Source organism: Leopardus geoffroyi, chromosome D3 (genome assembly GCF_018350155.1).
Source record: "Leopardus geoffroyi isolate Oge1 chromosome D3, O.geoffroyi_Oge1_pat1.0, whole genome shotgun sequence".
NCBI lineage: Eukaryota > Metazoa > Chordata > Mammalia > Carnivora > Felidae > Leopardus > Leopardus geoffroyi.
In genome coordinates, this window is record NC_059339.1 from 63,721,374 (window position 1) to 63,740,393 (window position 19,020).

General features: G+C 34.0%; 1 protein-coding gene across 3 annotated transcripts; it reads right to left on the reverse strand.

Annotated features, from left to right (window-relative positions):
• Positions 1-298: 298 nt before the first annotated feature.
• On the reverse strand, positions 299-10,258 carry SYT4 (synaptotagmin 4). 3 transcript variants are annotated; one of them, XM_045457599.1, is made up of 4 exons: positions 9,908-10,258; positions 6,117-6,925; positions 4,355-4,475; positions 299-3,023 (listed from the first exon to the last, which is right to left on the reverse strand). In XM_045457599.1, the coding sequence occupies exons 1-4, from the start codon at positions 9,939-9,941 to the stop codon at positions 2,716-2,718; spliced, it is 1,272 nt and encodes a 423-aa protein (XP_045313555.1). In that variant the 5' UTR covers positions 9,942-10,258; the 3' UTR covers positions 299-2,715. The 3 variants fall into 3 exon arrangements, with proteins under 3 accessions (XP_045313555.1, XP_045313554.1, XP_045313552.1); XM_045457598.1 differs by having other exon boundaries at positions 4,355-4,472; positions 6,111-6,925; XM_045457596.1 differs by having other exon boundaries at positions 6,111-6,925; positions 9,908-10,254.
• Between the last annotated feature and the right edge of the window lie 8,762 nt (positions 10,259-19,020).

Here is a 19,020-nt window from a genome sequence, read left to right on the forward strand (position 1 = left end):
AGAGTGTGGTAAGCCATGAAAATCTTTTATTTACTATCCATGTGCACTGGAGCCAAATGCCTAAGCTCCTTGAGTCTCAGGTTTTGCTTCTGTATAATAGGGATAATGATAATTGTACCAGATGATTGTTATGAAGGATTAAACAAAATAAAATAAGACACATTAAACACCTTGGTGCGGAATCACTGATGATCCCTGTTCAATGCCAGGGGATCTATTCAGGAACCTTAAAGCTTAGAAAGATATAAGAGAAGTCTTATTACAGAGTCCATTGGCAGAAAGTTTGAGTTGAAATGGGTTGGGCAAAAGCAGCAATTTATTCATGTCTTACAAACATGGTCTTACAAACATCATACAGAGCTGGCACGAAAGAACAGACACCATCTCATACACCATGCTTCCTTCCAAATCACTTCTATTGAGTAACAACATCAGAACAAGTCAGTTACTGAGTTACACAGTTCTTCAAACATGGAGACCTCCCCTTTAGGGTGGTTGGATTGGCTAATCAGACAAACAATTAATTTACATGTTTAATACAGCGCAGGATTTGTAACAGAATTCAAGATATTCACACTGATATTGTAATACATTATAAAACAGTATAATTTTCAGAAGATGATGGGATCACATATGTCCCTGCCTGTTTCAATTCCTTTCTAGTTTTCCTTCTTTCTTTCCTTAAAAGCAGTTACAGTTATACTCAACTTTTCACACTCAAAAACACTTTAAATTTTAAAAACTAAAAACTATTTACAAATATTTCATTGTAATTTTAAAAGTATTTGTTGTTGGTTTTGTTGTTCTGCTTAAAAAAATCTCCCTCCAACAACTATACTTTACTTGGTATAACCATTAACTTCTGGTTTCTGTGAAGGATACTTAGAGTTGACTTCTCACAACTGTTTAGAGCTCCAAAATATATTATATCCCATGGCCTATTTAACCAAATATACATACATAAAAAGGCCATTTTACTTCCCCAAACCATGCACTGACTACAATTCATTTCATGTTGCTTTCATAGAAATGCTGTGAGGTGACTTTCTGGTGTAATAAAGACAATGATCGGGGAATATTTTTTTTAATCCCAAAGTCATCTTAAAGCACAAAAAAGAGGTTGACTTCAATCTTTGTACATACGGAATGTAAAACATTTTCTTTACATTAGGCATAGTCATAAAAAGCATGTATAAGTTGTTTTGAAAATGCATTGTCAGAGAATTTACAAACACTGTGATATCAAACACATTCTCAAAAACTGCTAAAGTACGGACACAAAACCTGACTCAAAATGTAAATTTTTCAGTAGACTTTATTTCTAACTTGCATATTTAATAATTCAACTGTACCCAGTTTCACTCATACTCTCTAAAAACTCAGATATAGTGACATTATCTCAAGTTCATTCTTTCAAGTAATCACAGGGCACCACTTTGCTCTAGCAGGTTTTTATTGAATTTCAGAGCCCTGGCACTGGAAAACCATACAAGACACAAGTCTATAAACTGTTCCACAGACAACAGCTCAAGGCAAATTAGCCTAGAAAAGATAGTGAAACATACTCTGTTGTGCTAATTTGACAGCCTAAATACATTTTGTGTGAACATGTGTAAATTATATTAGGCTCGCTGTGTAACTATAGTTTAGTCATTACTTTGTTGGTTTAAGTGATGCTTTCTATCCAGTAATGGAAAAAGCTTAAATCTTGTTTGTTTCTTTCCAAATAGTAGCTTAGTCTTTTCTGGGGAAGAAGATGCTAAACAAAGACTTAGTTAGCCATGCCCTTTCTGCGTACAAGGGATAGACTTGAATGTACACTTGCATACTATACATATTTCCTTTCAGGAAGCTGCATTTCTAGCTGGATTTCTAACTGAAGTTTATTTCTTTACCACTAACTAATTCCACAATTTAACAAAGGTAAACAGGGCTTGCTTAGACCACACTGATGTTTGTGATAGTCAGTGGATAATTCAAGGCCATGGTTCTTATGTGAGATTATATTTTATAACATTTGACTCACATATAACCTTAGGAGAGAGAAAAATAATATTTCAGCCACAGTGTTCTCAACTCAGCCCTTTGATAAAATGATTTCTCAGCTTGTTCACTGTCCTTTTGAAAGAAAACCAAGTTACTCCTTGTATAATAAAATTGTATCAAATAATTACAAACTAAAGAGAAAGGACCATATACTTTTATATGCAAGACGACAATTTTCACATGACATAATGGATGAAAACAAACCAGAGAACATTTCTTTAATATCTTTGGATTTAAAGAAAAAGTAATTTCCCCACCTGAAGAAAAATGGATGAATTTTCATAAGAGAAAGCATGCTTTTCATTTCTAAATCCTAAAAATCACATTTCTTTCTAGTGACATGAGATCACCACCTTCTAAACCACATCAATAGCTTGGGATTGCACTGTAATATTCATAAAATGCTTGGCTACTTTGGTAACCTGCAGCAGAGATTGAATATCTCATGAAAATCTACCCAACTTCTTTAATATCAGGGGAAATGATCATGATACACATTGACAGTTACTTTCAGGTTTGCTAATTCAATCCATTTCTAACCAAAAAAAAAAAAAAAAAAAGTAGCTTGTTGTCACAAGCTTGCAATCATGTATCAGAGAAAAAAAGAGAAAGGAAATTGTTCCTTGCCTAGTAAAAATCATTAAGTTCCAACTCATCATGTCTAGGATGCTACCCATCACAGAGCATATGCCACTTGGCAATTTGTCTCCTGGGATAGTCACAGATCTCTTTCCAGTGCTCTCCACCGGTTCCTTCTGCTGTTGCTCCCAGGACCAACCGCCCTATCACCTCATTTCTGGATCCCCTTTCAGAATCCAAAACCAGAAACTCAACACTTATCTCTTCAAGACCCTCACAAGGAATATCAAAGACAAACAGTTCATTGAACACTGCATTAGGGGTGCATTTCTTCACATGAGTCTTCTTTTTAGAGATTCTCTTTTTGGCATGGTACAGGTTCACTTTCACGTAGGGATCTGCAAGGGTAAACAACAGACGTTACACTGGCAGAACCTGGCTGGAGAGTTGATTTCAATATAATGGTGCCCTTGGAGGTTACTGCGTGCCAATAAAATGAGATTGCAGTGAAAATGAGTCAGAACAAAGTGAAAACATGGATATAGGTTGGCTTCTCTATTGTCAACAAATTGACAATAAGAATGTGAATGTAAAGAGTAAACTGTTCTAAACCAGAGGATGAGAACAGAAGTGCAATGGCAGGAAGATGAGATAATATAGAGGAGAAGAAAACAAAATATTCCAGAGGCACACTCTGATTACTTGTAACTCATTCCAGAAAATAGGATAGAAGAAAAAAACATTAGACAAGACCTAACCTTTCTGAGTTGTATGACTTTGGATAAGCCTCTCTACCTCTCTGCTTTTTCTGTTGAACAGGCATTTAGAATTCACAATGGCAATGTCCTTTTTGCTTTAAATTTTGTGCTTCTTTAATCACCTGCTGAGTTTGCTTCCTGTTTTTCAGAGTTGATCTTCCTTTAATATGTGGATTTTAGGATCATGCTACTTTTTCACACATTTAATTATATTCTTTTTGCCTCTTTCTGGTTGAAGCATATGAGTTCATTTGAGCTTCCTAATCTAAACATTTAAGACAATGTGTTCAACTGCCATTATTAAATAATAGCAATAATAATATAAAAATAATAATACAACTAGGTGATATTTAATGAAGTATATCTTTCTAGTCCTCACAATCTCTCTCAAGGTAAGTATCATTACTTATTAGTTTGTGTAGAGATTATGAAACATAGCCAAGGTTATATGCTAAAATGGAAGGGTTAGGATTTGAACTCCGATCCTTTCAAACCATAGGTCATGTGTTCTTTTCACAATGTGATATGCGGAATTTTTTTTAATAGTCACAAAAACTAAGAGCTAATTCTTCAAGAAGATACATAAGGAATTAAAGGAAAAATTATAAAAAGAACACCAGAAGAATAAGTGTAGGTTGGCTCATTAAAAATACTAAAATGAAGAACTCTTCTCCCAAACAATCGCTATATTTTTGGATGGCTTCTTACCTCTGCATTTATCACTGTTTTCTGCTTCAAACCCACTCAATCAGACATCTATCATGTATTAGCAATGGCTTAGTTGGTAGAACTATGTAGTTTTATTTTTCTTGCTAATGGCATTGAATCACATCGTTATTCCATAATGAGAAACAGGGAAAAACAATCACATCACTTGAAACTATGAGTAAAAGGCAAATCAAATTCACATTAGATGCTATTTTGCCCAATGTACTGTTCACTGACACTAAATTTTTCAGAAGCATTCTTACCTGAAAGTCCAGACACATCAGATTTAGGCAGGTGTCGAGCTTTTAAAACAACCACAGTGAGAGTATTTGTAGTGGACTGATAGCAGAGAGAGATCAGTAACTCACCCCGTCCTGAAGACTTCTAAACAAAGAGAGATGTGGTATAAGTATTCTCATTCTTTTCTTGGGTTTGAAATTTGTGCTTATAGCAACATTTTAAAGCAATATAATATTGCTAGTTTTATGTAATTTTCCTACTTATTTTTATTTTACTATGCTAAGGAATCTGAGTAACTGCAAGCTTTTGTGCAGTGCTACCACTTTCTAAAAACAGGTGGCTGCCATCTTGTGGTGTTTTTAGGTACTACAGGTTGTTAAAATTTGTAATGAGTTAGCCACACCCATTACTAGAAATGTTTAAAGATATTTAGAGTATAGCTTTTACAGAGGATTTTTTTTTTTTACTTTTGCTTTTTAACTAAATAATTACTTTCTGAAGTTACTAATAGTAATGAAAATTGTCTATTCATTTGAAAGGATCTGTATAGGGCAAAATGACTCATGTTAAGTTTGATTTGATTTCAATTTTTTAAAAAACACTGACATTACTGGAATTTGAATTCAGACTAACTGAAATTTATTCTGACTGCCACCACTCTCCTGACCCACAGGGCTGATGGAATTAAAATTCTCTATCCTCAGCCCCCACTCAAAGTCCTCATTTAATCCAAGGAATGAATTAAGTTTTGGAGGGAATTGACTCAATTTTTAATACTTTGTTTTTGAAGAGTATCATAAGATCCTTCTTTGTACACTACTTAGATTATATTTGCACTTTAAAGACATTAGCTAAGATGACCAAGAACTCAAAGTACAAGTTTTAACTGATGAAACAAAATGAAAACTCAGAGCTGGATTATAACTAAGAATGATGGCTGGCCAGAGCTCCTAACTCTTCAGTCTATATGCACATGGGGTTATTATATGAATAAACAGTCCAAGTAGGAATAGATATTTATTCCTACTATGCTGCTAAACATCTGAGTGTCTCAAACAAGCTACTTAGCGTTTCTGAACTCTGACTTTTCATTAATTTCAACAAAGAAATAAAGGTGAGCTTTACAGTATTCTACAGAATCTTTCTAAAATATTATAGTTTAAATCAATTAAGTTCTATATTTAAAGGGGAAATAGTATTAATTTGATATCTTATAATAGTCTCAGAACTACCAAAGCAGTATACCTACAAAGGCAGAGTAACTCACTTCTTGTCATACAACATAGTCATGGACATTTATAATTCAATATGATGTGATGTCTCCTCCTTGAAAAGCAATTCCGTGAAAAGTCAATATAACTTCCAAATCCTCAGGACAAATTGATTTAATTTTATATTTCAATTTCAATTTCAAATTCAATTATGAAACATCTTTGTTAACTTGCTTATAAGAAATATTTGCCTGCATTTTAGTTTAAGTGGCAGTCAAAATACTTAAGATAGAAATTAACAAAAATATTTATATAAGTATTCTTTAAATATCCACAAAGGATGCCTATTTATTTGATATAATTAAAATACTTTAAACATTTCAGCTGTGGGTTAAATTTTCTTTCATCTCCTCTATTCCCTTGCTCCCCATTTGATTATGATTAATAATAATTAAACATGGTAAAGATGATATGTATAAAACTTATCATTTTAATGAAAATCCCCTAGATACAAAGAAGCTGAATAAAAGAATGTTTATAAATACTTTAAGCACTAAAAATGAATTACCCTAACATTTCTCTTGATGATCTCTCTGTTCATTAACATTTTTCCATCAGATAATTCAATTCCTGCAAGAGGAATAAGGACTTCTCCAATGATATCATCTCTTGAAAACCTGTCGAAACTCAAGATTGTGAAGTGCAAGGCCAACTCTTGGATCTGAGTATAGAGGATCCCATAGAATGTAAAGGTCTCATCAAAAGCTGGGTCCAAGGTCTTTCTCAGAACTCTGGTTTTCACTTTATGCTTCTTCTCTGGGAGGATCGTCATTTTGATATATGGGTCAGAGGTCATCGACTGCTCATCCATGGCTGGCAAGCCACGGGCTTCCTTGATATTTACCACAAATGCTTTCTTCTCAAAGTTGTACTCTAAGGAGAAGAAGAGGGTTCCCAGCTTCTCCTGTTTCTCTTCTGAAGTAAGGGAAGTGCTGGACTTTAAGCTATCAGGGGAAATGGCTTCTTTCTCCCCTTCTGAAAAGAGCTTTGGGGTCACACTCTCCAGATCAGAAGGGCTACTAGCTTTGAGGTTTGTTTTGGGAAAATTGCCATTGAGATCTCTCTTCTCAAGGTCGAGATGTAATGAATTCTTTGGCACAGCTGGCTTATTCTTTACTTCATTTTTGTCATCTGCTCCAAACTTCTTCTTGCTACTTAGGTTTTCAGGATAAATATCAACTCCTTTTAGTACATGCACAAACTTATATGGAGGAGTCTTGTTAGACTTGGATGATTTTCTCTGACAGCAGATCCATGCAAACAGAGAGACTGTGAAGACCAGGCCAAATGCACTGAAGATCCCCACCACTGTGGGGATTTCATCTGAAAAATCAAATGACCAATAACATACATTAAAGGAGCAGAGTTGGAGACATGAGCCTATTTGAAAAGCATACTGGAGCTGGCAAATGCTGTATGCTGCACAGATTGGATTACTTTCCAACTCTTCTGGGTATGAGTTATGTACACATTTCATGTCACCTTCAGGAATAAACACATCCACTGTGTGACATGCCGAAAAAAATACTGTATGACAGAAACTTCTTCATTTCAGTTTTTTTCATAAATAAAAAGAAAAGATGAAACAGGGCCTAGGTCGGGATGGGGGATGCTAAATGACCCTGACCTACCTTTGTTTTCTCAGATAACATGAGTCAACTACAGCATGGTAGGTCAGTACTAATTTCATTATGTTTTCTTGACATTTTGAGGCTTTCCAGAAGCATCAATTTTTACTGATTATGGAGCTCTAAATACACATTTTTGAAATACTGGGAGATTTTTTTATTCTTAGTAGTTCTTTATTTATCCCGGATTCAAGAAGCAAACATCTAAGGGCTCAGTGGTTCCAATAATTTTAAGAAATGGAGGAACATTATCTGCTATTGTCACAAACTTATCAATAATTTCCATCCCAATTATGATAAGAGAAATGTTACATATATTAGGAAAAAAAGAACAAAAAAGATGAACAACAGGATATTAATATTATATAACTTTTAACACTACAAACTCCTTGGATACAGATTCATAATTTCTCAAACACTGAATTACCCAAAGAACAAATTAATTACACCTAAGTAGGATAAAAACAAAACAATGGTTATGAATGAATCATCGTTCCTTAACATGTAAAGAGTGAGAATAGATAATTTAGAGTTCAATTTTATCCATAACTGATTTTTTCTAGCATATTTCCACATGGCAAATGGTAATCAAATTGAATTTGGCATTCTTTCTTGAATGAGGGCACATTAAATTACTGACATTAGGTAATACTGATTATGCATGAAGATTATCATGTGCCATATGTAAGCATATTTCTCCAACAAATGATTAGTAACAGTGTGTAAGTAAAAGCAGTATTGCTATATCTGGACACAGTGCATCAATTGAGTCAATGTTTAATATAGTCATAGTGAATATAACTAATGTAGTATTATCTGCATTTAGTTTCATTCTTATCTATTTTTATCCCAAATAGTGAATAATAAAGTTAAAAGTCCCAGTTAGAAAAGGGTTAAGCCTTGTTTGAATAACCCCTGAAAGAACAATCTTTTGTTACTCCCCTCCCCCACCCCCCAAATCTTCTGCCTACCTACTTCACAATTTCAAAACTGAACTCAAAGAATATAAGAACCAGCAATGACAAATAAGAGAAGACATATATAACAATATTAAAAAACAATAATAAAAATTCTATAGTTTAATTATATCAAGAAACTGAATCATGTAGAGATGAAAAATAAACCTTTGAATTCCCCAAGTAGAAAACGCAGCAAATGCTACAGAAAAAGAATCAAACAAGAGCTAAAGATAATCAGCTAAACTTAGTATCAGCTTTTCAGTTTTTTTCTTCTATTCAAGTCTTTGTGTGTGGAGGGGGTGGGGGGGGGTGGCAGGGGAGAATCCACTCCTGGACTCTAATAATCCAAGGCCAGGGAGCAGAACCAAAGTCATGAACTAAGGCAATTCTTTAGCCAATGCTAGGAGAACAATAAAAGCAATAGAAAATGATCCTTCTTTTTTTTTTTTTTCTTAAACAGACCAATGGCCCAAGCTGAAACATATTTTTTACCAGCACAATCTCTGAAAATGCCTCAGTATTAGAAAATTTCTTATTTTCAAATCAGAAATTGGGAATACACATCATAATAATATAAATCAATCACCCAAATGGAAGCCTGTAAAGGAAACTCATTTCTGAATATAATGTCACAGATTGTCCCTATTTCATACGTAAGTCACAAGGCAAAATATTCACTAAATCATGGAAAGACTCACCTACTCCTTGTATGTTCTCTACCAATGAGATTTTAAGCTTCTGAGAGCAAAGACCTCAGTCATTTCACTCAGTTAAATAACAATTATCATGGACTCATAGATATCATTCCTTATTCACAAACTTCTATAAAATTTCTTGATTTTTTTGAATACTTGTGAAGTAAGTAAAACTCTACCTCTTATCTTTGGAATATAATGTGACCTAAAATACTACTTTTTAATTTGAAGTACATCTGTTTTTATTTACTGAAAGAGAGAAGGAGAGCAATGATGCCAAAAATTTGGTATAGGAAAAGGGAAATTGAACTGGAAAATAGGAGTCCTAATTCTACTTTCCAAAAGCTTTTCATTAACTGTTTGACCTGAAATACGTCCCTCATCTCTCTGGGCTCTGGTTACCTCACCTGTGAAATGCAATGGGCCAAGCTAGTTCATTTCAAATACCACTCTAACACCCTAGCATCATAGGATTCTGTGTTTTTCACTAGCAACATATTTCAAGAATTACAAGAAAAACATAGCAGAGAAAAACAACCTTATGGTACACGCTATAATAAAATATACATTCCAAACCCTCAACATATAAGTTGTTTTATACCGAGATCAAACCCTTATGTAATCACAGAAACATTGGCTTCTCCTGGTAAGTTAAATACAGATTTACTTACAAATAAAAATCACCTACAGAATTAATGAAACCAACTGCAAACAACAGACCCCCTTTCCTTTACTCAGCGCGTGCTGCAATTTACAGAGCTACCCGAACATTTAGGAACTTCTTGGATGTAAAATCTCCCTGGCAGACGGCAATTTTTTTGAGGAGAAAGATAGGGAGGAAGGGAGAAACAACAGATAAGCCACGATTGCCTCTTTACAGTTCTCATTTTCTTTTCAGATTAACTACCTAGGAGATCTATATCCAAAATCCCATGGAAAAATAAAAATAACAACAACAACAACACAGCCCACCCCGGAGTATTCAAGAAACAACCGCAGTTACAAGTTGAGTAACTTGCTTACCAAATTCTTCCCGGCTGGTAGTGATCGGAGCCATTTTTTGCTGCGTGTTCTGTCCGAGGTGCTGAACGGAAAACTCCCTGGCTTGATTCACTTGCCTGGATCTGAAGCGCCGGCTTTCCCGAGTGCTGAAAACAACAGCGCAGAGCCCAGGGGACCTGCGCCTGGAACCGGGAGGAGGCAAAGGGGGGAGGGGGTGGTCCACTCGCCCTCGCACAGTGATTTGCCACCCCTGTTCCTGTTTTGGCTCTTCTGAGAAGCTCGTCTCTGAGACTCTAGACGTGGCTGAAACCCGAATTGACGCAATCCTGACGCTACAGGGTTGAAATCAGCACCTGCCCTCCTCCCCTCCGCCCTCCAATCCTCTCCTCTCCCTTTCCTTCTTTCTTCCTCCCGTCTCTCCTGAGGATTCAACACATACTCATCAATTATTTTAACTGTTGGACTACTGGAGATTAGCTTTGCTATTCTGTGGGGGCTCACAACACATGGAGATGAGCCCCCAAACTCATTCGTGTCAGTTCTTAATAGAAAATCTCCTGATCATTTAGCTCAGTAAAAATGTGCCTGCGAGTTATCAGAATAATGCAATTTACAGAGATGATTTCGGGTAAGAGTGAGAAGAGAGAAATCTCTGCATCATATGAACACTGTGACATGCAAGAATATGTTTTCTTGCTTTCTAAAATTTTCTTTGATATATTTTCGTTAGAAAAGATCCACCGCACATTGATCCATTTGAAATAAGACAACAGTTTTCCCACTATAATCACTTATTTCCTAATAAATAGTCTAAACATTTTGCTGATGCTGTTGCTCCATCTGTCTGTCAGCTCTCTCCCCTTTAATATCTGACATTTGACCAGTTAAAGTACTTAGGAACAGATGGGAATAATCCCTTCTGTATTCAGACTCACTCTCGGTTATGACTTTTGCATATAATGAGACTGCTCCTGGAATGACATTTCTGGTTAAAACCCCTGACTTCTAATAGGATTGTGCAAAATAGTTACAAGAATCAGACTGAAATTGAAAGTGAATGATATGATAATTATTGGTTATTTTCAAAGGAAACATTTTTTTTTTTTCTAAACTGATGATATTTCTGGGGTTGAGGAACTGGGCAATATATGGTGTCAGATTCTGATTAATTTTAATCAGAAGAGTGTGCCTTTTAAAAATGTTAAGAAATTTTCCAAAGGAGAGAACTCAGACTGTAACTCCAACTATCAATTATTGCTCCACAAAGAATTCCTTTGCTCTGGAGCTTAGGAGCAAATGACATTTAGTATATACTGGAATGGGGGAGGAAGGGGCATTGGGTGACTCTCAGAAAGCTACTATACAAGTGACAGCTTCCTGCACATTGGCGAGCAGTCGCTCTGAGTGTCAGGACTGTGTCTTGGGAAAAATTAGCTTCAGTCTTTTGCATCATGGAAAATTTTATGAACCAAAGTCCTTTTCTTTCCCTTTCTACTGTTCCCACATAGTTGGCATTTTAAAATTCTCCCAACAGATTTTTTAAAACCTTATATTGTCATGCTATGAAAACACACAAACCAATTTACTGTATTTAATTTTTTCTATTGGCAGAACCTGTATTTTGTGTCCTTATCTTTTCACTTCATTCAGATTACTTGCTTCTTCAGTTATGCTTGCACCTAGTGGGATTGTCCCTAGGAATAGACATTCATTAGATGAAAGAGACAGTGGTATTTATTTGCGATGCATACCATAGGTAAACAAAATATATAGTGTGAGGTTCACTAAAACGTGTTTCCTGGCTAAGTTATTGCTAACATATGGTTAAACTCATTTGTTGTAAACATAACTACCTTATTTGTATGTTCTATATAAATTAGTATCTCATTAATTTTACCTTCAGGTGGCAAGATGCTGTCATCTAAAACCTGTCTAGACTGTTTAAACTCTGTTTCTATAGAACCCTATCTCACCCTGGGCTGTCTCATTTCTAAGGACACATTGTGATAAAATTACATCTTGCCCAGAGCTAATGCTATTGTGGATATAGTAACTGTTTCATTGCTTGCTTTAAAAGCAAACTGAAATAAATGTTATTAATTAAAATGTCAGAGGTTTCCCTCATTTTCTCTTGATGAATAGTATGTTATTTATTATCCAATCTCTTTAGACAGCTTCTACCAGCACCAGATGAGGAGTGAGAAACTGGTCCAACACAGAGGACAAACCTGAGTTTCTTATGATTGAAATTCATACCCTACCACATTATTACATTGTTCTCTTTAGATTCAGCAAACAAGTAATCAATTCGCTGACGTGAACAATACCATTCTAGCAGCATAGGCTTGGGAGGAGGGGTTGTTGCTAGGTAACCACCTTTTTGCCACCCAAAACACACAGCCTCAAACAAGTTCCCACCCTGGGAAACGTAGACCATTCTTTACAAGTGGCAGTGTTTACTTCAGAATGATTCTTTCACTGTTGAAATGGTTCAGTATTTACCCTACTTTATTTCAGATTTCAATTACAAATATCTATACATACTTGAGAAAAAAACAGAACATTTCAGTTCAGTTTGGTTTTAAGAAATCCAGTTGAAGACTATTGATGATTCATTATCTGATTGTTTCCATCCATTTTATTCATTTAAAATAATTTTACTTAATACATAGATTGACAAAGTTTATTTATATAGTTTATTAATTATATAGTTTAATCTATATTTACTCTGGTTTCTTAAAAATAGTATTGTTGGATGTGTTTAGGATCTTCTGTTAGGCAAAAGAAAATTTCAAAAGGTTTTGAAAATGTTACAGTGATCTTCAGCAATCTTTAGTAATGCACAGATTAGTAATACCAAGACATTTTACTGGTATGTGGGTGGAGTAGAGTGAAGTATCTGATAATGGATAATGGATAATTGTTGTAATGTTCCATATCATTCTATTAAGAATGCTGGCTCTGATGTTAATGGAAAATATTTCTATTACAAGCATACCCAACTCGAAACCTTGCAAGACAAATGCTTTCCCATTTGGTATCACAAAAATCCCTTCACTATGCACCATTTCTACATTTGTTTTTCTTCAACGTATTCAGCATTTACTCTGTGACAAACTAAATTAGGCTGTGATGGCTAATGAGTGAAAAACTCATTACCCCAACCACAAAAAAGCTTATCGTCTTCCTTCCTTTCTTCTTTCGTTCAACACACAATTATTAAACATGTACTAACTCTTAGGTTTTTGGTAAGTAGGGGGTTTATATTGGTCAAGATGATAAAAACAATACCTACCCTAATGGAGCTTATAAACTACAGGACAGATGGGCAGCTTTTCCTCTAGAACTGGGAAAAATAGATGATAATTATGTTTATATTTCATTTGCCTGCTACATGACCTACAAGATTGGTCAGCAGCACCACTTTCTTTCACCATACACACAAAAAAAGTCCAAAATGGATTAAGGACTTAAATGGGAGACCTGAAACCATAAAAATTCTAGAAGAGAGCACAGGCAGTAATTTCTCTGACATTGGCCATGGGAACTTTTTTTCTTGGGCAAGGGAAACAAAAGCAAAAATAAATTACATCAAAATAAAAAGTTTCTGCACAGTGAAGGAAACAATCAACAAAACTAAAAGGCAATCTATAGAATGGGAGAAGATATTTGCAATTGCATATCCAATAAAGGGTTAATATACAAAATATATAAAGAACTCATAAAACTCAACACCCAAAACCAAATAATCCAATTAAAAATGGGCAGAAGACATGAACAGACATTTCTGCAAAGACATATTGATGACCAACAGACACATGAAAAGGTACTCATCATCATTTACCATCAGGGAAATGGAATAAAAACTAAAATCAACAACACAAGAAACAACAGGTGTTGATGAGGGTATGGAGAAAAAGGAATCCTCTTGCACTGTTGGTGGGAATGCAAACTGGTGCAGCCACTGTGGAAAACAAATACGGAGTTCCTCAAAAAGTTAAAAATAGAACTACCCTATGATCCAGCAATCACACTACTGATATTTACCCAAAGAATACAAAAACACTAATTCAAAGGGATACACACACCCTATGTTTATAGCAGCATTATTTACAATAGCTAAGATAAGGAAGCAACCCAAGGTTTCATCAAATGATGAACAAATAGAGAAGATGTAATATATATATATATATATATATATATATATATATATATATATACACAATTCAATATTATTTGGGCACGAAAAGAATGAAATCTTGCCATTAGCAATGATATGGATGGAGCTAGAGAGTATAATTGTGAATGAAATAGTCAGAGAAAGACAAATATCTATGATTTCACTCATATGGAATTTAAGAAATAAAAGAAAAGAGCAAAGGGAAGAGAGAGAAAGAGAAACCAAGAAAACAGATTGTTAACCATAGAGAACAAACTGATGGTTACCAGAGGGGAGGTGGGGGGGGGGATGGGTTAAATATGTGATGGGGATTAAGAAGTGCACTCTCATGATGAGTACTGAGTGATGTATGGAATTGTTGAATCATTATATCATATATTTGGAACTAATATAACACTGTATGTTAACTAACTAGAATTAAAATTAAAACTTAAAAAAAAAAGAGTGGCCAACAATATTCCAAAGATATTCAGTCTGTCCTTATTGACCCTTCTCTTCATAATTATAGATTAATTATTATTGTGTCAGATTGCATTCTTCCATTTCCTATGTTTGTCCACATCTTCCCTCTCCTTTAAGAGTCAGTTAAAGTTTCATTTATACTACAAAGTTTCTGACTTTCCAGTTACTCAAGGATTCATTCTAATTTAAATTCTTATAACACTATCTCTACTGAAATCCTTTAAGTCAGCTTGACATATTATTGGCTATACACCAACAATTCTCATAAAGATACATCAAAGGTCTCCACCAATGCTCACTCCAAATAATCCACAAGGTTCCCATTTGTTCATGATCTTCTTTGCATCAATTTTTTCATGCCTCCTGACCTCATTTTATTTTTACATTCCAGGCTTGTTTTTAAGTTGTAATCTTTTAAATGACATCTCTAGCCCTTGGATCTTGGTCCTCTAATAAGAATTTGACCTGTAGCCATGTTATTTTATTTTTTTTATTATTTTTAATGTTTATTATTTTGAGAAAGAGAGAGTATGTGTGCGTAAAAGGCAGGAGAGGGACAGAGAGAGAGGGAAGCAGGGGAGCCAAAGCCAACGCTGTGCTTACAGCAGGAGCCATGAGATCATGACCTGAACCAAAGTTAGACAGTTAATGGACTGAGTCACCCAGGCACCCCAAACTGGAGCCATTTTAGAAGCTTGTCCTGTTTCAGTTTACCTTGAAGCTATTTCTTGTTAGCTCCTTACAACACATCTATCCTCGGTCTTCCAATCTATTCTTAATGAGACTTCTCTTAGCCTTCCAATAACAATAAAAATTGGGATACTTTATGTTTTTTGGGAAGTCTGGGATCAGCAAGATTATACTAAAATTTTCAACTGAAATACTGGAGATTTAACAAATATTTTATTACTTAATAATTAATGTTATTTTTTAAAATATAAAAATAAACACTGGTACAATTGACAAAGATTAATGTCTAATAAATCATTGGACTTATTTATAGCTACCATAAAATAGCTATAACACAGAACAGACAGCAAGGGAAAAATTGAAATGACTATAAGCGATATAAAAAAAGACAAAATAATTAAAATGTAATTATCTAAGTAAGCAAAAAGATTTACAAACTCCAAGATAAATGGTTTCATAATATGTTTAAAAAATAAAGTTTAACAATATACTGCTTACAGTGAAAGTACCAAACAATGACTACAAAATTAAAATAATAGAATGTATCATGATTTATTAAAAATATGGAGATGAAAAATTAAAGTTAAAAAGTCAAGAAAACATATCAAACGGAAGAAAATATGCAATTTATATAGGTAAAAGAATATACTGACAATAAAAGTTTTTAAGGCTTATCCTCCAAATAACTTATCATTAAATACATAATGCAAAACTATGGTAAGTGGTGAAGAAAAATAAACTGAAACATTACTTTTTAATAGACGTAATAATTTCTTTCAGCCACTTACAGATCATCATAATTACAGGTTTAGACCACTTATCTAGGGTGGGGCAGTGTTACTGACAGTGTCTTTGTAAACCATAAACAATTAATTTTTAAAGCATACAAATTCTTGGAAAGCAGGGAAATTTTCTCAAATATGTAATGCAGTGTTACTAAGAATTTTTCAAAAAGTGAGATGATATTAAAATCTATATAATATTTTATTAAAAGATATTGACTTAAACATCAACACAAATAATTTTTGAAGATGCTATATTAGAACAGCATTTAAAGAAGTAAATAATTATATGTGTATAAACATTCATTCCACTATTCCCTCGTTAGCACATATACATCACAAAGAAATTATCACTCGGGACCATGAGGTGATATGTATATTATTATACACAATAAAATGGTCCTTGGTAGCAATGAGTTAAAGGCAACATGTGAATGTCCAGCACAATGTAGATGAATACATAATTTGTGTTGAAAGCAAATTATGTGATATTATCCTGGAGTTAAAAACAACAAACTATACTAACTACATATATACATATATACATATACACATACACATACACACATATACAAACTATACATATATATACATATATATCTTGTAAAATATTGAATAAACAAGTTACATAAAAATATCGTTGATGCAAAATAAACACATACACATAAAAAATATCACTGCACATTTTCAAAAAAAAAAATACACAGATTTTATTCAGGTTCTAGTGGATTCATTTGTGGCAGACCTGCCAAGAATAATTAGAAAATCCACGTAAAATCTGTTTTAAAAATTTGTTTTAAAGCATTTACGAATTGATGAAACAACTAAGGCTTCAAGGGCCAAGATATAAGTGAAACAGCAGAGAGATGAGCTGATATTCTGCAAGTCACTTTTCCTCTCAGGAAAATTGGCTGATTCTTAAAAATCGGTAAGAAGCTGAGCTACGAAACAGAAAAACAAACAGATTTTTTGGCAATCTCACAGGACTGGAGAGGCAATAATTGGAGTTAGGAAAATCCTAGACAGTGAGGAAAGAAGTGGCTGGGATCCTGGAAAGGAAGGAGGTACAGAGATAGCTCCTGCACTGAGTGATTTTACACCCAAGACACATGCTCAGTTCTTCAACTTTGCAGGCAAGAGTCTTAGAAGCTAAACAAAAAGGCACTGAAAAACAAAATTATGGTTTCAGTTGACTCATGCGGCTGAGGGAACAAAAATTATGCCTTACTATTCATCAGTGTGAAAGATCCTTAGTAATCACTATAGGCTTCAGTTGGAAGCACTAAAGAACTACATCAAGAAGAGAGGATAAATCAGGGGAAGAATGAGCCCTACAGAATTAGGACCCAGGCTCCATTTAGTTTAATTCCTAAATGGATTAATGTGATGTATTTCCCCACAAAGGTAGCCAACCAAACCCAAGCTGAAGAAGATAATATCATCTAGAGCTACTACAACTTTTCATATACAATGCCCATCATTTAATAAAAAATATCAGGCCTAATGAGAAACTAAACCAAGGAGAATATGCACAATTAAAAAAAGGTCCATAGATTAGTGATATAATGGTAATTAATATTTTGATAAAAGAGATGATAAAATACTAGAGAACTAGAATTTATAAGACGCAGAATAACATTCTAGAATGGAAAAATATAGTTTTTGAAAGTAAGAAATGGATAGATATAAATGAAGAGAAGATTAAATAAAGTATAGATAACTAATGAACCAGAAGAACAGTCTATAGGTAATATCCATACTAGAGAACAGAGCACTAAAGGTGTGGAAAATACAGAAAATGGCTTCAGAGATACATGGGACATGATAAAAGGTAATAACATGATTGTAATCTGGCAACTTAGGTAGAAGTCAGGTTTGAAAAGAAAATAATGGAATTTCCCAACCCAAAGAAAAATATCAATTCATATATTTAAAAAGCATTGAGAACTCCAAGCAATGGGAATATAAAGAAAACCACATAGTGCATCACAGTGAAATGACTAAAAACAAAAGACAAAGAGAAAATTTGAAAACAGTCAGAAAATACAATATATTATCTTCAAAAAACAACAAAACGACTCATCTGATATCCCATTAGAGATGACAGGTCTGAAGACAATAACTCTAAACTGATAAAAAGGAATAGTTGTCAATCTAGAATTTTATATCAGCAAAAGTCAAGGTGAATGAAAGAAATTTCTAGGAAAGTAGAAGCTGAGAGAATTAATTAACAGCAAATGCTAACTAAATGAGAGAAAATGATCACCGACCAAAACAGAAATGGCAATCAAAATAAAGAACATGGAAAAGGGTCAATATATGTCTAAGTATAAATGAATAATATTAACTGCTCAAAACAGTAAAAATGTACTGTGTTATCTAAAATATTGTATAACTGGATATAGGGCTAACATTAATTCAGAGGGTAAGAGAAAATAAGTTGAGTTCCAATGTTTTAAAACCTGAGAAATGGTAAAAGGAATAATTTGTTGTCCAGAGAAACTCTGAACAAAGAGTAGAAAAAAAAAATGTGTATCCAAGAAGTTAGCAAATATGAAAAAACTAATAAAAGCTAAAAGATAAAAGAAAAAATAGAAAGAAGAAACAGGTGGTCCAATAGAATACAAATGATAATTTGGAGGATAATAACCCAAAGATATCAGTAATTACATTAACCAAAATGAACTAAATACTGCTATTAAAAAGGGGTAAAAGATTGTCAGACTGGAGAAAAGATACAAACCCAATGCCCCAACTCTATGGCAGTTACAAGAGATAAAATTTTAAAAGACAGAAAACATCAAAGTAGAGTAAATGCACCTCCTGTACACCATCCAGAAGAGGGCTATAATATTTATTTTTCTGATATACATATATTAGATAAGTAGATTTTTAATTCAGACAAAAAGGCATCAGGAAAGACAATAAAGGGTATCATAAAATGATAAATTTGTAATTGTATCAGGAAGACAAATTTCTAAATTTGTATGTGCTCATTAATATAGCTTTGAGTTATATAA